Here is a 22,203-nt window from a genome sequence, read left to right on the forward strand (position 1 = left end):
CAGGTCTGTCGTTTCGCCACCCCTTGTGTATCCTTCCTCCCTTGTGTGTTTCCCCAGGTGTTCCTAATTGTCTCGTCACCCCATGTCAGTCTATTTAAACCCCACTGATTGCTTGGTCATTGTCAGATCGTTTGCTTTGTTTGGACCATGCCAAGTAGCCATGCTATGCTCCCTGTTCCATGTTCCTCAGTTCCCCTTGTCTTCCCATCAGGTTCGATTCTGTGATTTGATTTCTAAGTCGTTGTTATTTTCCAAAGATCCCTCCTAAGTTATTAAAGTTTTCATTTGAGCGCCACTTCCCTCGTCCTTGCCTGCTTCCCATGCGATTGGGTCCATTTCCACGTTTCCTCGCCACGACGTAACACTATTGAAATGCTTTCACCCATGCAGCGGCTAAAGGAAGCTTGATTTGTAAAGTCCGGGGAGGAAAAACAGCGTATAACAACGGGAGGATGATTCTTTGTGTTTTGAAGGTCAAGGTAAGCCATAACAGTCACATGTCTGCAGAGAAGTGCCTATTAAAAAGGATTTCCCAAAAGGTGAACAATAAGTACTACTTTTTACTGACCTGATGATGAACAATGATTTTTACCCCATATTGATTTTTGGGTTGGGGTTCCTTTACAAGAAGCTTTTCAGTTAGCAGCTGTCAGTGAATATAAAAATAATGGTGTGCAAATTCATTGCATTTGCTCCAAAACAGAAGAACTATTGCATCATTTACCAAAAGTCTTTGGAGAATCTTTTTATATGTTGCCTAGTTTTGGAAAAATGTGAATTACATAAGGCTAAATCCATATCTCAAGGCATTTGGATTATTATTTTAATGATTCTTACATGAAATGTTGTAACATTGTCTCTGATGTTACACAGTTACTTCTATTTTTGACATTTAAAACGCAACACTAACGATAAGGATAGTATTTTTTTCCCTTCAACTGTGGTAAATTTAACAGGCCTTTTTAGTGCAGTTTGGTGTTAATGTTACCATTACTTTTATGTATCAATTGAACTAAATGGAAAGCCAGCAGCAACGATTACAATGTTGTCACATCCCCCCGATTTTTCTCCTTTTGCATCCTAATTACACTAGAAGTAAAGAGCCATCAATGTCTTATTTTGTTTATTGTTCTCAAATGGCTTTTGTTCCACGCTCAAGTTATCCCTGAACATCAAGGTAGAAGGTTCCTCACATCTTGATAATTAGAGTGAAGTGATGCAAACAGATTTTTTTCTTTCTTCTACAAGTAGAAGTGTTTTCATTACAACTGTAATGTAATATTGCGATATACATAAGCTATTTATTCCTATTGCTATATGGATATTGTAACCAGCCCTCTTCCAGTATCTCTGGCTACAACCCTCCACTGTTTGACACAGATGGTTTTTAACATATAGCTTTAGAATTTGAGACAATTACCTTAGACTCCTACTTTACATTTTTGGAAGCCCTGCGCGAAACCACAATGGTGCATTCAACAGGATTTTTGAAATACAATCTAAACCCATTATTCTCGTCCAATGTCACCATCTTAATCACGCAGACATAATATTATAAAATGACCTTGTGTTACGGCATGGGTGCCGCATAAATCCAAGCTATTATCATTTCACTATTATCGCTTTATTAGCTATTATCTTTGCCCTCAGTCGTGAATCCATGTTCTTCCTACATCAACCTAAATGAACCATGGAGAAACACAGTATCACATCACCCAGTCTTTTGGGGTCCCTTTCTGTGATAACCACATGTGACAGGACTGGCGGGGGATGCCATGCCACCCTTCTTTGTATTTGCGTAGGTTACAGTATAATGTTATTTATACTAAAACGTCCTCCTTTCTATTCCGTTTTAGTGCATTAAAGGTGCTTGTATGGTAAGTGATGGAAGAATAAATGATGGTGACATTGTTCTGCCCCATTACTATCCATCTTTATCATTACTTGTCCCTTCCGTATTATGAAGTCGGCCTGCAAAGGAATTCATCATACTCATCCCTGTAGGTGACTCATCTCAGTACCTCCAGCACTGAAGTCAATTAAAAACCACGTGGTGTGACCCAGGTGTGTGTTACGTTCAGATGTGAATGAGTGTGAGAAGGCCAACTGTGGCTGTGCTGTCACGCACGTCAAATCAAAAGCCTTTATTGTCATCATACACAGCTGCGTATGACGAAATTGGTGGTGCTACTCCACAAAGTGCATTTTCCCAGTAAAAAAAAACATAAATAGTAATATAGAAGTATAAAAAGTCACATCCGGGCTAGGTAAATTCTGAAATATTGCACAATCTAAGATATTGCACATTGTTATTGCACACCCCAAAGTTATTGCACAGAAGGGATTGTGTGTCCTGTCAACGCAAGTTCAGAGTCCTGATGGCTGTGGGAAAAAAACTGTCCTTAAGTCTATTTGTCCGTGCTTTGTGAGACCTGTAGCGTCTGCCAGAGGGCAGCAGCTGGAACAGGTTGTGACCAGGGTGGTATTGGTCCCTGACAATGTTCCTGGCTCTGCTGAGGTTGCGAGGGCTGGCAATGTCATCCAGTGAGGGCAGAGAGCAGCCGATGATCTTCTGGGCATTGTTGATCACTCTTTGCATGGCCTTTCTGTCTGCTGCCGTGCTTCCAGCGTACCACACTGTAATGCAGTATGCCAGGATGCTCTCCACAGTGGCTCTATAGAAGGTTACCAGAAGCTTAGTGTCAGGGTGCTTGAGTAGTAATTGTAACAATGGCGTTGACGGCAACCTGTTTAAAATTCACTACCAGAATGTGTTTACAATGTCTAATTATTTTTTATTTTAATACAAATATTTCCATCTCCTGCAGTGCCAATAGAGTGCAACCATGTCACTGCCAAAAGATATTGTTATAGGATTGCACCTCTTTCTTCTTAATTGTTGATACATTGATCACAGGAATTTTGGTGTATTACCACAAATTTAGAAAGCGATCAACAACTGTTGTACAATGTTTTAATGTCATTTCATGAATTGTGGTCGTTCGTCCAGTCATAGTGGACTGACCAACTGCCACTGTCAATAGGTGCCTTTGACTTTTATACAGTATATATTTTCATATTTTTGACACATACCCTTTTCCAAAAACTCTGAACTATGCAAGTCTGTTTTGACATAAAAAAATAAAGACCTTTAAAATATTTAGACTTGTATAACAAAACCTTCAAATAACACTACATACTTCCTAAGAAAAGGGCTGTTTTTACAACAAACCGTTTGTTTACCAGAATGTGAGAAAAGCAGAGTACAAAAAATAATAACAGGGATTCAACACCCTCGCCCACTCTGTGATATTGCACCTTCCCGTCTTGTAAACAATTCAAAATAAATCAGGAACACACTTTCTCTTGAATTATATTCCTCAACTCAATGGGATAAGGACGACAGCTCGGAGTGAGAAAAAAATCTGTCTTTGGAGGAAGTCATGCATTAATCACACTGTAAAGTCTTATGCAATTTTAATCCATCCATCAAGCAAGGAAGACCCTTTGAATGGTCGCTAGCCAAAATATTTTTAGTTTTCTTTCAAGAAGACCTCACATAACCTTAGTAAAACATTGACTATCGCATTCATCAATTCAGGTTAATTTATTAACCCAATGAATTTCATTTTCCAGGCATCTTATTGAGAAACATTTTACACAACGCAATGCAAAACGTTCTGAAAATGACAAAAGGCAAATAAAATCAACCCATTAAACATAAAAATAAGCAATTATTAATTAAATTGTATAGCAGATTAACTTTTTTCCCTAACTCGGTGACATTTGCTAAAATGACCACAATCCATTTGATGACAATTAGATATCATGCAATTAGTTTTAATGCAATGTTTTTGAATCTGTGATTCTTAACCCAAAAGTGGGCTGTGAACTGCTGCTAAAAAATAAAGAACTTTTTTTCTCACATTTGAGGTCTTTCTCAGAATCATGACCTGAAAGGCACTTAACGCATGGTTTTAAGGGCTTTTTAGTCCAATCATTTGCATTATTCTTAACTTAAAAGTATACCTAAGTAATTGCAGAGAAATATGCTCACCCATTACTGCTGGACTTGATGAAGCGTTATATGTCACTTGGCACGCAAGGAACATCTGTTTATGTGCTCCTCTGAGCATTTTAATGAGAATCATTAACCACTACACGATAATACACGAGCATCTGCATGCAATGGATTTGAGTAAGTAACAACATTGCATATATATTGAAATGCATAACCACATCCTTCTTTAAAGTTCAATTTCCTGTCCCCTGGTTATCATCGCATTTTTAATATTTGCCTACATTGATAGACAAGATAGCGCCAAAACATTTAAAAAAATGAAGTGGAATCTCATAACAACACACACACAGATGGTTTGAGATTATTTCCACTGGAATAATGTTGTGATTCAATTTAATTTTTGCTGCCAAAAAGGTCTCTCTTTCCATACCAAAAAGGAAATTAGGTTTTTAAACAATTTCCTTTAAAAAATAAAATAAAACTCTAAAGAATTTCCTTTAAAAAAAAACCGAATAAATATCTCTCATATATAAATATTTATGGCTGTTCTGATGGTGTTGGGGTTCACTCGCCTGACTTCGGTGCGTGCGGACGAGGGCTTGATTCTCGCTGCTGGTGGTATGATTGTGTGTGAATGGTTGTCTCTCTCTGTGTGCCCTACGGCGGACTGGCGACCAGTCGTGGGTGTAATCTGTCTTTCGCTGAAGTCATCTGGGATAGCCTCCGGCAATCCCCGCAACCCTTGCGAGGATGCATGGATAAATATTTATGAGTAAACAGCACATTAAGCGCCCAGTAAGGACTTAAGCTGAATGTCTTGTGAGCAGCTGCATTTCGAGTGAAACAGTGACTCAGTACTCCTCCAAAAACCAGCTATCCAGGCAATACCAGGTTCCTGTTTTCAGTAAAGCAGCCTGCTGGGAGCCAGCTGGCCAAAAGAGGATGAGGGTTGATGCTTGCCTGCATTATACCAGAACAATGCTGGATAGATTGTGTGATTACGGCGCATTTGTCCTGTGTGTTTACAAGCAGGTGTTTTGCCATTGTCAAGTGCTGCTGTGTAGCTTGGGAGATTCTCATTGAACTCAGCCTTGTAGGGGACCTGTTCTTGCTGTTCCACCATGTTTTACTGTGTCCGTGGTTCCAAAAATGGGGTAATAGCAAGAATGTTTGTTGTTGTTTTCTCCCATTTTTTGCCATATTTACAGTTTCCATTTCTGACCACAACTCCTAAATTTACATTGTATTTAGTAAGAAATTGTTCCATCATTTTTTAAACAGGGGCTAGCGAATATCAATACTTTTGGACAATCTGTTAAACACAAACCCAGGGTGGAACAAGGCTGACATCAGCATTGTGCATCGTGCTGTGTGACGTTGCTCTTCATTGTTGAATTCATTTGCAGTTACAAGGTCAAAGAATTACACAGATGACGCAGTTATTGCCATCCATCGTACACATCTCGTAAAGGAAATACAAATCATTGTATGGCTTCCATATTGTACTGTGATGGGCAGAAACAAAAACTCTCTGCCGGAAACTAGATTAAATTCAATACATTGCTGTGCTCGTATGCTGATGCCAATTTATAGATATTGTTAGGGATTGGTTTTGTTATGTTTTTCCCCCCTGTGTGACCTGTCCATGTGATTGCCCATTGCGTTCACCTGTCGTCTCCCCGCCCCAGTTATATCTTCTGCTTGCTGGCTGTTGTATGACCCAGGTGTTTCTGATTGTCTCGTCAACTCATGTCTGTCTATTTAAACCCTGTGTGTTTTGTCAGTCCTTGTTGGATTGCCCGTGTTACCCATATCCCATGATCCTCCTTTCCTCACGTCCTCCCCGTCAGGTTGGATTTTCTTATTTGATTCCAAAGTCTTTGTTATTTTTAGAGAACCTTACCACGCTTTATTAAAGTTTCGTTAGTGCACTCTATTCCCTGTCCTTGCCTACTTATCCACGTTTGGGTCCTACTACACTCCACGCTCCCGCACAAAATTGTGAAAGATATGGTAAGCGACATTTATATGAAGTCATAACTCTGGTCACAAAGCCTAATCTGTAAAAGATGAAACGTAGGTTGACTTATATGTAGTTTTATTTTACATCATCATTGAACATTATTATACAGTATAAGGAAGCAGCCAATCCATGAATTTATTTGCTGCCATTAACAGCGTTAAACGTCCAATCCATTTTGACTGGGAGAGTTGAAATGGATTGATGTCTAGAACCGTCTATGGCACAGAAACTGTAGAATCCACACCCACTCCAAGTTTACATTAATTTGACGTCCATTGTTGTCCATGTCAAGCAATAAATTCATGTAAATTGCCAGTAACAAACATTAGGTACCCCAATGAGATCCAGATTGTGTAATGTCATTCCAAAACTGCATCAAAAATGCAATTCAGCCAAAGATGGACCAATTCATCATATCATAAAAGCACATTTAACGTGTTCAGTCAGATAATTTCCTGCAGCATATGTAGATGATCAGATTATTACTTTTATTATTAATGTAATTTGAAAAGCAATGTTTGTGGCTGGTAAACTTTTAGTATATGAGGAGCTGTTCTGCTTACATTGATAAATAACAAATAATTTACAATCACTCTACAATTTACAATTTACCTACAATGTGTTTTGGTCTTTCATGTCCACAAAAACACTTGTTTTGTTTGGACTATGAAAGAAATATTGGAGTGATACACGCCTGAATTTGAGCCTGAACAAATAGGAAGAGTAGAAATGCACTTTTCCATAGGCATCCTGTAATGACATTCAATTTGGTCTCTGTCAATTTCTGTCTTCCTTGTCTTGTAATATCAAATATACAGAAGTGTCATATTTTTCTGCACACAAAATGTATGTCCCTTACATTCAATGTCACAGTTCATCCCGCTCCTCTCCCTCACAAACGCAGGCTGCCCTCTGGCTGTCCATGTAAGGCCGGCATCCGAGAGTCCAAACCGTGTTGTACAAGGCATCTGCTACAGACTCGCAAGCTAAGAGGTAGGAAAACCACGAGCAGAGTACTTTCATTAGTAGTGAATAGTGACAAAGTTAGAACTATTGCCTAATAGTACTCAAAATGGCTCCAATAGTGAACATGGCTTTGTCTCACCTTGCACTTTGGACACAAATCCAAGACTTCTCTTGAGGTCAGAGCAAATGTTACGAAGACAAGAACGGAACTTGGTGTCACAGTCATACTTTTCGATGCCGCAGTTGTCGTAGCACACGTCAAGCTGGTTACAGCACTCGGTCATGGCAGGGATGCCAAGATCCATCTGGCACAGATGAAACACTTGTTCATTTTAAACATTTGATGGGGATTACAAGAGCTAATCAGAATGTGTGTTTGTGTGTGGTGGCTGTTTGGTGCCTTGGGCAGGTCACCGAGGGTAACATCCACCTGGAATCCCACCATGGATGAGCTGCAGCCATTGGGTTCTTGGTGCTCGTAGCCAGGACGGGGTTTGGGGGGTTCTCCTGAAAACACAAATAACCTTACACCTATGTTGAGACGTGATGCCGAGCTGCATCAAAACAGGGGACTTTTCAAGATTATAATGACCAGTTTTGAAAGTAAGTTATTTACATGTAGGGCGCACTGAACACTTTTAGGTACCGTATTATCCGCACTAAAAGGCGCAACTAAAATACTTATATTTTCTCCAAAGCTGGCAGAGTGCCTTATAATCCCATGTGATTTACTATATATGGAGCAATATTGGTGAATCTCATCTCATTTGCTTAAACGCTTTATCCTCATTAGGGTCGCGGGGGGTGCTGGAGCCTATCCCAGCTGACTTCTGGCTAGAGGCAGGGGACACCCTGAATCGGTGGCCAGCCGATATATTGGTGAATCATTGTATGAAATTCCCTTTAGCACAACTCCGTCCAGTTGATGCATAACACAGCCCTCTACTAGTACTACAGCTGCATCTAGTGGCGTCATAACACAATCTCATGCTACTACTATTACTACTACTACCACCACTACTGCATTTTATAATCGGTTGCACCTTTATAAATGAAACAAATTTTAGGATAATCCATTCATTGAAGGTGCGCCTTATGGTAAGCTGATTTAAAATCTTTTGTACTTTTGGCAATTTTACACAAAATATAAACATCTTTTGAAAAATGCATAAGAACCTTTTAAGGTAGTAGAAAGCTGTTGTAATAAATGAAAAATGATATTTGGACTATTGAGGACCTTAAATATGTTTATTATAATAATGATAGTGTTTATCTGTTTATTGCCATGTGAGATCTCAACTCTGCAAGTGTGATGTCATCAGCCATCCCTCTGTCTTAAGTCAAAGTTGACCTTTTAAAAGATAAGATGGAAGATTATATGAGCTTGTCTCTGTATTACATCACCCATGACGTCTAATTTGAAGCTCCCAAGTTTTTTTGAATTGTGCTTGACCAGGTAAACCACACGCATCAATTAATAATAATAATAATCGGACATAGGCTTTGTCATCATCATTGACTCGACAAAAGCCTAATTGTCATCATACCCAGCTGCGTATGACGAAATTGGTAATTCACCCAGTGTTATGAAAACAAGAACCTCATTTGATGTCAATTTGATCAAGTAATACAACTCAGCCGTGTGGTTAGACCGTTGGCCTCACAGTTCTGGGGTCTTGGGTTTGATCCTATGTTGGTTCTCAGTGTGTGGAGTTTTCTTGTGTGGGTTTTCTCCGGGTACCAAAAACATGCCGGGTACACTGGTTGAACACTCTAAATTGCTCATGGCTTTGAGTGTGAGCGTGAATGATTATTTGTCATCCTTGTGCCCTGTGATCGGCTGGCCACCGATTCCGGGTGTCCCCCGCCTGGTGTCCGTAGTGAGCTGGGATAGGCTCCAGCACCCCCCACCCCCACGACCCTTGTGAGGATACGCGGTCCAGAAAATGAATGAATGAAAAATTCAGGTCACTCACCATATTTGCAACGGTATTGACACACGCCATCGTGGCCCCCTACTAGCTCAACCAGGTAGTCAAAGTAGCCGTGCACGGTTTGGAAACTGTTTCTAATTGACATCAGACCCCAATCGTTACTGCTGTTCTTTCTGAGGGATGCAGAAATGTCCATCAGAACTGGCTCAATCTCATTTCTCTCCTCTGCCTTGTCTCCGACCGTAGAAGGTTGTTGCTGGCCTTCAACATCTCCTGTCCTTTCGGCCACTTCGGGAGTTTTGTCCGGTAATACTTCAGAAAATTGGCTGTTTTGGTCCTGTAGTGGGACTTCTTCTACAGCATTGTTTTGAGGCTCCGTCACAGCAACCTCCTCCTGCTGTATTGTGGATTGGTAGTGACCCAGCGTGGCACAAATGCCAACGGACACACAAAGGAGCAGTAGAAGAGGCACGGCCCGGAACAACATTGTTAGAAGAATGTCAAATGTGTTGTCAACAGGGTGAGCGGAGCTTTGAGAGTGAGTGACGACAACAAGCATCCACTCCTACTGGAAGTGGACTTTGACCTGTGATTAGGCTCCAACAGACAGCAGGGCACTCGCTTACCAGGGGCAAAAGTCAACTCTCATCAATTTTTATGTTACACTAATCTTTTTCTTGGTGGTTTTTTCTAGAATCTATTGATGGACTGATGTCATCACAAATTTAAGCTAAACGGATTTTTTTCCATCACTAATGGCTAACCGTTTCTCACGAGATAGAGATGTAAACAAATGTCGTTGTGAGTGAAAAATACTAGTATGTGGAAAAGGCCTGATACAATAATATTTAAAATAACAAAAACATAAAGAAAAAAAAGAGTACTCAGTATATTGATTAAATTATCATGCGAGTCAATAACCTTTTGACGTGAGTACCGTCCCCCTGAGAATCTCATCTCATTTTCTGAACCGCTTTATCGTCATTAGGGTCACGGGGGGTGCTGGAGCCTATCCCAGCTGACTCCGGGCCAGAGGCGGGGGCACCCTGAATCGGTGGCCAGCCAATCACAAGGCAAAAGAAGACAAACAACCATTCATGCTCACACTCATACCTAGGGGCAATTTAAAGTGTCCAATCAGCCTACCATGCATGTTTTTGGAATGTGGGGGGAAACCGGAGTACCTGGAGGAAACCCACGCAGGCCCGGGGGGAACATGCAGACTCCACACAGGTGGACGTGAACTGAATTTGAGCCTAGGACCCCAGAGCTGTGAGGCCGACACGCTAACCACTCGCGCCACCGGGCTGCTGGAATACACTATGAAATATTTATTTTGTCATTTATTGTCATCAAAATAATTATGGTTATTGCAAAAGGTGACCTTACAGATAAAGATATGTGTCACTAACTTTATGCATTTTACCAAAATAGTATATACATAAGAGTGAAAAAGATTTTCCTTCAATTCATTGCTGCCCTCTAGTGTGAAAAGAGAAAAGTTTAGACATTGTGTTCATTATTCAGTTTTGGAGGCCTTGCTGCTTCTATTCACATTCTTTAGTTCATGTTCAGCAAATGTTGAATTCAAGTAATGTTGCCTGTAAATTATTACTCATTTTTATCGTAAAGTTTTAGTAAAATAAACATCAAATATCTGCTGTATAATATGCAAGCTGTGCCAAAATGTGAAGTATTTTCACTGCAAAATAAGAAACCAAATATTTAATTCTAATTTAGGCACTTGTTAACTCCAAGAAAATACTGAAATTTAAGATGTTTGAATGTATCACCACTTTTCTGTCTTCTCACCCACACCCTCCTGATTTTAGCAACAATTTTTGACTAAAATCAATTTTCTATGATTGGAAAAAAGAAAAGAGAAAAGCCACCAAGGAACTGTTCTAAACTTCAACTTTAATGTTTAGAATGTTTACGTAGAAACCCAAGCTTCTGCTATTATTGTTACTCAAAATATTCATTATTATAAAGTTCGCAAGTTAGTTTGTTCATAATGTCCTAATAAGAAATAAGCACACAGAAAAACTCTCTTACAGAGGCATAAATAAATTAAAAACATTTAAAAAAAACATCTTACCATCTTGAACTCTTTCTTAATTACAGCACTGCCTTGATATTATTTTCCAAATTCGAGAAGAGGGGAAAAAGGCAGATTTGAATATGGTGACATTTGCTTTTCTTATCAAGACGGCTTAAATGAAAGTGATGACATGAAGACTAAAGGAAATATTGTTTTGCTGAAAAAAATGACTAAGTCTTTATTTTAATGAAAAAAGGATTACCCATTTACTGAACTACATAGTGTATTGATTAGAAACTGAAACTTTCAGAAGTCACTGTGGTCCAGTGGCAAAGACAATGGGTCAGAACTTCAGGTGGACTCAAGTTCAATTCCACTCTTTGCAATTCTCAAATTGTTTATTGAGGTAATGAAAAGGATAGATATAACTTCCAATCCCATCATTTCAGAAGTCACTGTGGTCCAGTGGCAAAGACAATGGGTCAGAACTTCAGGTGGACTCAAGTTCAAATTAGGAGTGAGTTCAATTCCACTCTTTGCAATTCTCAAATTGTTTATTTAGGTAATGAAAAGGATAGATATAACTTCCAATCACATGATTTCAGAAGTCACTGTGGTCCAGTGGCAAAGACAATGGGTCAGAACTTCAGGTGGACTCAAGTTCAAATCAGGAATGAGTTCAATTCCACTCTTTGCAATTCTCAAATTGTTTATTGGGGTAATGAAAAGGATAGATATAACTTCCAATCACATAATTTCAGAAGTCACTGTGGTCCAGTGGCAAAGACAATGGGTCAGAACTTCAGGTGGACTCAAGTTCAAATCAGGAGTGAGTTCAATTCCACTCTTTGCAATTCTCAAATTGTTTATTTAGGTAATGAAAAGGATAAATATAACTTCCAATCATGTATAGGCGGGCCGCCTCGTGGTGTGGTGGGTAAGTCACCTGCCTGCGACGTGGGTGTCGAGGGTTCACGTCCCGGTGTCGCCAGTCAACGACTGTATGGTGTCGGCAGTCGGCCGCAGGCCGACTGTCGAACACCACCAGGAACCCCCCCTCCCAACTGTCTTCCGGTCAGCCGAAGGCTGACCGGAAATATTGTTTTGCTGAAAAAAATGACTAAGTCTTTATTTGAATGAAAAAAAAAAATACCCATTTACTGAACTACTAGTGTAGTGATTAGTCAAACGAGAGCGGGATTCGAACCCCATCTCCCAGATGGCAGTCAAATCCACTAACTTGAGATCTGTCTGACCCATTGTCTTTGCCACTGGACCACAGTGACTTCTGAAATGAGATGATTGGAAGTTATATTTATCATTTTCAACACCTCAATAAACAATTTGAGATTTGCAAAGAGTGGACTTGAACTCACTCCAGATTTGAACTTGTGTCCAACTTCAATTTCAACCCATTGTTCTTGCCACTGGACCACAGTGTCTTCTGAAATGAACTGATTGGAAGTTATATTTATCCTTTTCATTACCTCAATAAACAATTTGAGAATTGCAAAGAGTGGAATCAAACTCACTTCTGATTTGAACTTGAGTCCACCTGAAGTTCTGACCCATTGTCTTTGCCACTGCACCACAGTAAATGAAGTGAAGTAGCAACACTTGACATTGTCATTATTGGAGAGTCTTGACTACACACGGTTGTTTTTATTTAAGGGAAAAATGATTAACAACTGGGATTTGAACCCTGTCTGCCCACATGGCAGGCAGGTGAGCGAACCTCTACACCATGAAGTAGACATACTTAACTTTGTTTAGTCTTGACCTCAAATATATACGCCTGCGAGAAGACAATGACGTATCCCTACGCCTGCGAAAAGGCCTTGGTGTCCCAAAATCGAATTCTGATTTGTTAAAGCAAGTCTTATCGACACTTATTTAATGCAGCAGAGCCTGCAGAACTGATTGTGAAGGACTTGAGGCAGATTTCTGACCCTGGCAACAAATAATGGCTGAAATGTGATTGGTTAAATCCTTCAATATGAAAACACATCTGGAAGCAGTGCAACCAGCGGGAAAGCAATGAAAGGAAGCTAACAGACAATTTGGAATTATTTAATAAGTATTGATGGACAAAATATAGTATATGATTCAGATATTATATATATATATATATATATAGAGTATTAATATAAAAATACAGTTTTCCTTATTATTATCAAAAGAGCGTTGAACTCAGAAAAAAGTTAACTTTGTCCATTCCACATAAAATGGATAGCCAACTGCTGAACCTGACGTCTGACGTCTGACGCCGAGACGCCGGGGACTCGCCGTCCTCTTTGACACGTCACGTGATCCCTAAAAAGAAAGAAAAAACAGCCATTAGGTACAGAGGAAATGGAACAAGTTTAATTTCCCTCAGGATTCATCCAAATACAGATGAGCCTTCACATACATCATCAGACGTCACGAACACCGCCAGCCGGTCTCTGTTGAACATATCCTACTCTATCTTCTGATCCTTGCGATGAAACACATCTTAACTTGCATTAGAAAAAATGTGAATGTCTTCAAGTTTACAGGCCAAATTGCATTTGGTGTGATAGGCTAAAACTCCAATGTGGTGAAATGAAAACATCCAGAATGACTAACAATGAACTACATCTCCTTTATAGGCCCAAATGCTCTTAATTTGAATAAATTGGCACAAAATCAACACTAAAATACTGATTTCAAATATATTACACAAAGTACATAAAATTGTATCTGAAGATATGTTTGAAAAAGAAGAAATGGTAATTGCAAATATAATTTACTTCAGAGTAAACTACAACTGAACTGCAGTCATAAAATCACTATCAGATTTAAAGAAAAGAAGCAACTCAACTCGTTGGCTACTATTGACAGCCATAGACGTTTAAATGCTGCCATGCCCCCCATTTCTAATAGATTGGACATCTAGTGGTGACAAACTCATTTAAATTTACAGCAGAAGGAAGACAAACGTGCCACATTTAGATTAGGTGTCTATTATCATCAATGGCAGTTGAAGAGTTGTATTCCCTCTACTTCGTATATTTAATTTAATAAGTTTGTTGCCAAACTAAAACGTACTATCAACAGTTTCCATACATACACGGTCTTCTGCATTACATGATCTTTAGTTGATTAAATGATGATATGTTTGATAATTTCCAGGAAACCATAAACAATCTTGGGAAACCTCACTTGCTTTTCCATCTGAATGTTATTCCCATGAGAATATTAGTTCTAAAATTCTTTCCAAACCTTTCCGTGGTTAACCAACATCCCATAAAATACTGTGTATACACATATATATATATATATATATATATATATATATATATATATATATATATATATATATATATATATATATATATATATATATATATATATACATATATACACAGTTTTTATATATATGTATAGAAAGTATATATATATATATATATATATATATATATATATATATATCTATATATATACACACACACACATATACATATATATATATACATATATATATATATATATACATATATATATATACATATATATATATATATATATATATATATATATATATATATATATATATATATATATATACATATACATATATACATATACATATATATATATATATACATACATATATACATATACATATATAACCAATTTGAGGTTACACTGGTTAAAGTGAAAATAATGCATAGTGACTACCGTTCTAATTGGTAGGCATATGAATCATTTTAAAAGTTATTATATGACAGTCACAAGTGTAAATAAATCATTTAGGCAAAGTAGTTACTATCATGTTTTTGCTCCCCCCCCAAAAAAATATGATTACAATGTATTTTGACCAAATTAAATGAATTGAATTATACATAAAGAAAACCATAAGCCAAGAGTGGAAATAAAATTCAGCAAAATTAAGGCAAAATCAACTAAGAGCGTGTGTAACAAAAAAACAAAATAACTAAAAGTAGTTAAACAACAACCACAAAATATACAAATACCACATTTTGAAAATTGTGAATTTGAAAATTATACAAGGACATGAAAAAATATTTCTTTGGGTTCAGATGGCACTTTTTGTGTTGCATTCAAGATCTCACATGATAAGTTACATATCATTTGTCCTTGACATCTAAAATATGCTAGTGGTAGAAAAAGAGGTGAGAAATAACAACAACACACAAAAAAACAACACAATTCTGTACTTTTCAGGTATTTAATAAAAGTCATTTTGGCTACTGCTCTTACGTTTACATTTGAAACATTCCTCAATTATTCTGGGTAACAGAAACTTGTATAGACCATTTTGTTTGTTTCAAACAAAAGAGGCCAACATTATTTTTCTTTGTATAAAAAATATAAGTTAATTTAAATTGAATTCTAATTAAGAAAATAATAGGTATAATAGCCATAATATTGATAATCATCACCAAGAATATTGATAAAGATATGCTTAACATAGTGCAGATAATGATATAACAGGTGCTGAAAAGTAGAAGGAACAGTGCAGTGTTGTGGACTTCACCGTGTTCGCAACCAAGTGGGGTGAAAGTTAATATGCTCGCACGCACTCTTGTAGACACACCCCCACGCACACACACATACACACACTCATACACACACTCATACACACGAACACACTCAGAAAGTGCATGACTGCCATTCAGTTTAGCACCATTAGAGCAAATATCGATTCTAGATTGTACACAGTACACACCTATTACTGTACTTTCTATGCAAATTCAACTTCAGTTTAAGTGCATGCTAATTGTTGCTCTTGTTTGGAACTTACTGGAAGCAATTTCAAAGAGTAAGACAGAACACATCAATTCACATGCGACATTCAGGATCAAAAGAACAATCAGTGGAAATCAAAAGAATTCACACCCCTCCTGTGCCAGTTGTGATAGAAGAATAATAACACCCCAAAAAACATTTCAAAGGGTTTTGTGACCTATAACGCTTACAACTTATCTATAAGAATTTTTGGGGGGGAAAGTGGGGGGAAAACAAAATATCAAAAATGAAAAATGCTTGCCAAAGTGTGCACACCGTTTTATACTCAAGTCACCCTACAAAGTGCCTAAACATAATCTAAACTACATTTCATTAACCCCCTCCCCATCCTAATACTTCTAAAAGTTAAACATTGATTTAAAATTTTGCATGTTAAATTTGTGATTTTGAACAAAATTCCAAGACATTGTCAAGGAAAAAAAACCCGAATAGATTCATAATTTAAATTAATAAAACAAAGTAGTTGTCAATGATCCTCGAGTACCTCTTTAATATTCCTCGTGCCATGATCCCTCCCTTTCGGTACGTCATCGGTTTCATCTATGCAGAGGCCAAACACTACAAAAAATTGCACAATTTCAATAGTTATGGATCTGTGTGAGTCATTATCATTTTTATTTGAATATCTTTTGACAAGATTCAAATCTTTTGCTTAGTGTGGGAAAAAATGTGAAAGTGGGACTTTAAAGTTTGAATTTGAATGGTCAATTTTCAGTTTCAGTGAAACAAGAGGGTGCGCACTTATGCAAGTGTTTGAATTACCCTTAGGAAAAGACTTCCAAATGTTTTGAAAAGGTTATAAATCAGTAATAGTGCAAAGTTCTGAAAAGATTGATCTGAATTCTGGCATTTGGAAGACGGGTGTGTAGACTTTTTGATCAATCCACTTTCAAAATGTACATTCACACTGTTGGGGCCACTTTTGCGTCAGGGAATCACATAATTCGAGGGACTACGTCCACTGGAATGACGGCTAAGGACAGACGGCAAAAAAAAAAAAGTATTCAGGAAGATCTCGGAAAAAGGTTTGCAGGAGAACGGGCGGTCGGTGTTCGAGCAAAACACACCTGCAAAAACTCAAGCGACAATCTTTCGGCACAATCCCAGAGTTACATGCAGCTTATCAGATTTGACACTGACGACAGAGCAGTGCTCAAGTCTTTCTTTTTTTTTTTTTTCACCAGTCGCGTTCTATGTTTGGAAATCCCATATAAAAGCTGTCTTAAACACATGTGACTGCTTGCAGCAGGTTCCAAGTGCTAGCGATGGCCTGGGGGCAGTGTCGTGATGGGTGGGGGGGCTAAGGGGGGTCGAAGGGGTCAACTTCAGAGCCACACATCGTGACTCCCTTGTGACAGTGTTGACGATCAGTAATCCTGGTCTGCTTGTGGTCGCAGTTCATCCTTGTTTGTTATAAAATATATGGTGCGGGATTTCTGTCGTCTCTGTGTTGAAACAGGTTTGTGTCTTTATTCAAGTACTGCAAAGGATTTTTGCTCAAAAGTAAGAAAGAAAAACATTCGGATGTCCCCCTCCTCTCTAAGGTGGCATTATTAAACCATGCGTGTTCAATGTACTGCACATTCCTTTTGCCTCTGAATACCTAGCTGAAGTAGTAGCGACTCATTTACCGCAGAAGGCAAACAGTACCATTTTAAAAGGATATGAACCCACACACCAAGGTTTCACATCACCTTACTGTGAAATGTTCAGTGTAAGGCCTCTCAAATGCAAATCGACAAAGAATCAACTCAAATAATAATAATAATAATAGTAAGAACGACAATAATAAAAACACCATAACAAAACACATAAACAAAGCCAAATAAACCCAAAAATGGCACAAATCCATTGAAACAAATAAATTCCCAAACAGAGTGGATGTAGGGGTGATGTTTTTTTTTTTTTTAATTATTATTATTTTTTGTCCCTCCCTGTTAGCTGTCAGTCTCTGGGAACGGTAAAACCGTCAACGTTGACGCCGCCCGTCACCCTTGAGGTAACTTGTGTTTTTTTTTCTTTTTTTCTTTTATTTAAGTCAAGGCGACTTTTTGATGATCAAGCTCTTCCTGCTCTCCCCTCTAAATAAAAGCTTCATAATTGTGGCAGGGGTCAGATTGAATGCGTAACGACGGTCACTCAAACAAGCCTTTGGTTTTTCAGTTGTCCACCTTAACAGGACCTGACTCAGAAGGGCGGCTCGGAACGACGTCCTCCACCTCGCCGTGGGCTATCTTCTCCCACTGGTTCAAGTTCTCCCTGCAACACATGTAGTGCTTCTTTTTAAAGGCCTGCTTTCAAGGATTTTTGGTTTTATCACGAGTACAAAATTGAAAGCGTGTCCCGAAAACACGAGGTTGTACTGTACAATTTCCAACAGGAGGCTGAAGCCTACCCTGCATGCTAACTATATAACACCAATATATTTTACTGCAGTTTAGCTCCAAAAACTCAATCAAAACCCCAATTCAACTGAAAATGCTCCCTTATCAACACAAAGTGACCCAATATGTATAGGAAGCGACCCCGAAACACGCAAAATCAATAAGAAATGATCCCGAAAGGCCCAAAATCGATGAGAAGTCATCTCAAAAGGCCCAGAATCAATTGGAAGTGACTCCGAAATGTTCTTGAATCAAAAGGAAGTGACCCCAAGATGCCCCAAAATCAACAGAATGCAGAGAAATCATTGTAATTTCTCCAAGAATAAAATGTTCTAGTTTTAATGCGAAGCTTCAATTTTTTTTGTAACTAATAAAGGTAAAAAAATATCTCGTCGTAGTCTGTGAGACAAAGTATAAAAACTCTTACTTGCACGCTCTGAGAAGTGGAATGGATGGAGGAAAAAGATTTGCTAGTGTCGTATAACATGGAACTGCTACGGCATTGTAGAATCCCACCTAGAAATGGAGAATAATGACAAACATTTGTTTACCATAAAATACACATATTGCCTGTCCATAGTTAGTATAGAAAATTCAAGATGAACTTAAGTAGCCAGCTATGCAAAAGTTCACATTCAATGTCACAGTCCGTTTACCGTATTTACTTGCATATAAGCATTTGTAATTATGTGAAATTCAAACATTTTAAGGCAATTTTAAGGGTGCAATTTATACGCGGGGGTGGCTTATATGGGAGTAAATCCTTTATAAGACAAGTAGATATTTTTAGTCATTAAAAAAAATCAATACATGTAATTATAAACACTTTTATAATCTAATAATGTTAAGAAAGAATGAAAACAACAATAATACAAACTAAATTAATTTAATTGAATAGTAAGTGCAAGTAATACTTGTTGATTATTTTACTCATAGTATTCAACTCATTACATACACTGATGGCAATGGACATCTAAGTCATTTAAACTGGGAAGACTGGCTGCACATGCTCATGTTTCCGTACCATGGACAGCGCTAGATTAATAGGGAAAAACGAATAAATATTCATTGCCGTTTCCAATCAAAATGGAATGGATGTGATTTGTAATGGCTACAAAAACTCAATTTGTTAATCACACAATATACAGTATTTAGCAATTCACAAAATGCTGTACAGTGACATTTTTTAACCAATATCATAAATAATTAACACTGTGACAATTAATTATTTTACTTTATTTTCTTAAATTGAAGACAGAACACAAGTCAATAGAAGTTGTAAAAAAGTTGTGTTAGGGGTGAATTAGGTTAATTACTGATTTAAACTTTACCTATCTGATGTATGTCGGTGGGAGACAATGTTCCCTTGAATCGACTTAGAGTTTAAAATTTAAGATCAGAATGAAAAATGATACTCTTGATAAAGAACTGGATCCAAAACAAATGACTTATGTCAGGTCAGTCAAAGTGGGGCTCTTACTTGGCCTTGAGGAACTTCATCCTTCTTGTCCCGGTCCATCATTGAGATGGGCTGTATCCCGATCTTCTTCATTTCATCTCCCTTAAAAAAAGCAAAAATGGAGATGACTTAAATCGATATAACACAGATTTAATAAAAGGCATCGTAAACTGCTTTAATACTATAATGCATACCTCGCCCCAGAACTCAGCATAGATGTCGTTGGCTATAAGTCGTGTGATCGGCCACTGCTTGGTTACAGAACAGAGGTCACATGCTGTCATCATCAGGCCAATCACACGGTCCCTGGCGGTGAGTAAAACTGTTATCGCCTTTAGTGTTGACGCACTGCTCACTTGATTTTCTGTGTGTGGAACTCTACCCAACTCAACTGTAATAAACTGAAGATTACAGCTTTTACTTCAGCTTCGAACTACAGTGGTACCTCGACATACGAGCAATTTGAGATACGAGTAAAATTTTGAGCAGATATTCATCTTGAGATACGAGACAAATTTTGATATACGAACAAACAGCGGATGCGAGATGCTGCTCATAAGAACATCATGGGCAGTCTCTCTCTCCGCAACTCCCTCGTGTAATGTCTCTGTGGTTGCAACTCCCTCTTTGTAATGTCTCTGAAAGTCAGTGTGGAGGCGGGGCAAATAGAGCCAACCCGGCCGGGCAGGAGAAGAAAGGTATGAAAATGTCAAACAAAATTTGAATTAAGTTTAGTGTTAGGTTAAATTAAACTTATTTTTGAGTGTGTCTGCATCGTAATCCAAGTTCATTTAAATTTGTTTATGTTATGTTACGAGCGGTTTGCCATGCAAAAGTTTTTTTTTTTTACTTGGGCATTAACCAAAGATTATCATTAAGCATCGAAACGTTCAACATGAAAAAAATTATGGTAGTTGTAGTAAGTCGTTTTAAATTGCCTATGTACGATATAAAAAAATCCATTGTTTACTCTACTCTTGGATGGGTCGCCAGAATTTTTAAGTTACACGACAACAGTAACGGGTGAAAACGCAAAAACCTTTCCCTAATGCCGACGACTTATTGGTGGACTGAAAATGCAAAAATGGGAAAACTCCTTCCAGAGTGGAAATTTTGACAACATTAACTGTCTAAAAAGTTGACAATGCAAAAGTGTGGTTGGGTAACTTTTGACTCCGGAACAATCGGTGGCGATAATGCTACTTTATAGATTTTGCCAGGGAAGATACTCATGATGTTAGTGTGTCTAAACTTTGCAACTTTTTATATGGTCTAACCGTAGTGAAGAAAAAAGTAAATGAGAGTCATTTAAAGAAGAGAAAAACAATTTAGTATTTCTAAAATGCCTTTCCTATATCTGCATTCTCACCCTCTTGTTACTGTCACAACGAAATTTCCCGAATACGGGATGAATAAAGTTATCCAATCCAATCCAATGACATTTTTGGTGCACTGAAGATGCAGCAGTGAGGAAGACAAGTGTAGACAAGACCTGGGAGGTACTACTGTAGGTTTTATCACTATTGAGTTTCCATGTATGTTTAAACGTGAAATAAAAATAAAAAACGCAAACCTATAAACAGTCTATTTTGGGGACGCGGGAAGAAAAAGATTCCCATTGAAATCTTACGCAGGCATAATTACATTCTAATGGAGAATCAGACCTTGAGTTCGAGCCAGATGATAATCAGATAAGCGCTTTCCACCATGGAGCCTTCCTACCAATATTTTGCAATGAATTGGATGTAACAAGCAAATTACTGTATTATATATATAGTCAGCTGGGCATTCATTTTATAAGATATAGAAAGCATTTAGAGTTAAAGTTGAGCATGTTTTGAATTTAAGATCCGGATATTACAACTCAACTTGGGCAACTTGACTGTAGCGTTACCTGTGTGAGAGGTTGTTGTAGTCGAGTACACCTGTGTTGAGAAGCTCTGACAGCTGCTGGTGGTTATTGAAGTAAAGGGCCAGATCCGTGGCGATGATGGCCTTTCGGATGATCTCTAGCACCTGTTCGTACTCGGTGGAATTCAGGTTGGAGAAAATATTGTGCCCTTCCAGCTATGAGAAACAAAGAGATCAATAAAAAAGCAAAAGCTCCACTATAAGCCAGACTTAAGAGAAAAGGAAAAAATTGTAAAACATGACAGATCCGATGACCATTCGTTCCAGGACTTTACTGATGAACAAACTCCCACATTCCAGATGAACACAGTTAAGGTAGATTATTTTGTCGTCACCTGTCATACTAATCAGTGTTTGTTACACAAAGGTCCATTGGCCTGATCCGTAGCACTCGAATTGTACAAAATCTGACCGTAGATATGAAGAAGGTGTTGCATAATGGAGCTCTACCTGCAAAATGGAGACAGTCTGAGAAAAGTGGTGCTGCTCCATTGTTGAGGTGGAATAGAGAGCAGCCAGCGGGTGGTCAAACTTCTGCAGATAGGTGTTGCTGTACCCTCGATGGTCCAGATCGTGACACAGGCAGGCTATCAAGAGACCCTTCTTCTGTAAAATGAAACATAATTTTTGCAACCACGCAACCTTTTCCTCACATCATGTTATTTCAATA

At 38.1% G+C, this 22,203-nt stretch overlaps 2 protein-coding genes across 12 annotated transcripts in view; both read right to left on the reverse strand.

The window, feature by feature from the left end:
- Nucleotides 1–6,892: 6,892 nt before the first annotated feature.
- Nucleotides 6,893–9,488, reverse strand: pla2g12b (phospholipase A2, group XIIB). 2 transcript variants are annotated; one of them, XM_077614247.1, is made up of 4 exons: nucleotides 8,987–9,488; nucleotides 7,453–7,517; nucleotides 7,150–7,315; nucleotides 6,893–7,030 (listed from the first exon to the last, which is right to left on the reverse strand). In XM_077614247.1, exons 1-4 carry the CDS (start codon nucleotides 9,429–9,431, stop codon nucleotides 6,912–6,914), a joined length of 795 nt encoding a protein of 264 aa, XP_077470373.1. In that variant the 5' UTR covers nucleotides 9,432–9,488; the 3' UTR covers nucleotides 6,893–6,911. The 2 variants fall into 2 exon arrangements, with proteins under 2 accessions (XP_077470373.1, XP_077470371.1); XM_077614245.1 differs by having other exon boundaries at nucleotides 7,441–7,517.
- A 5,944-nt stretch (nucleotides 9,489–15,432) lies between these two features.
- pde10a (phosphodiesterase 10A) overlaps nucleotides 15,433–22,203 on the reverse strand; it is a 55,083-nt gene continuing 48,312 nt past the window's right edge. For 9 of the 10 annotated variants that reach the window (XM_077614235.1, XM_077614233.1, XM_077614237.1 and 6 more), the window contains 6 exons: nucleotides 21,984–22,139; nucleotides 21,517–21,689; nucleotides 19,817–19,928; nucleotides 19,644–19,724; nucleotides 18,591–18,679; nucleotides 15,433–18,038 (listed from right to left, as the gene is read on the reverse strand). In XM_077614235.1, coding sequence (XP_077470361.1) covers nucleotides 17,939–18,038; nucleotides 18,591–18,679; nucleotides 19,644–19,724; nucleotides 19,817–19,928; nucleotides 21,517–21,689; nucleotides 21,984–22,139 — 711 coding nt within the window. In that variant the 3' untranslated portion in view covers nucleotides 15,433–17,938. Of the gene's footprint in view, nucleotides 18,039–18,590; nucleotides 18,680–19,643; nucleotides 19,725–19,816; nucleotides 19,929–21,516; nucleotides 21,690–21,982; nucleotides 22,140–22,203 lie in introns of all 10 variants that reach the window. The other variant, XM_077614239.1, reaches the window with a different exon arrangement.

The sequence above is a fragment of the Stigmatopora argus genome, chromosome 11 (assembly GCF_051989625.1).
Source record: "Stigmatopora argus isolate UIUO_Sarg chromosome 11, RoL_Sarg_1.0, whole genome shotgun sequence".
In the NCBI taxonomy this organism is placed as follows: Eukaryota; Metazoa; Chordata; class Actinopteri; order Syngnathiformes; family Syngnathidae; genus Stigmatopora; species Stigmatopora argus.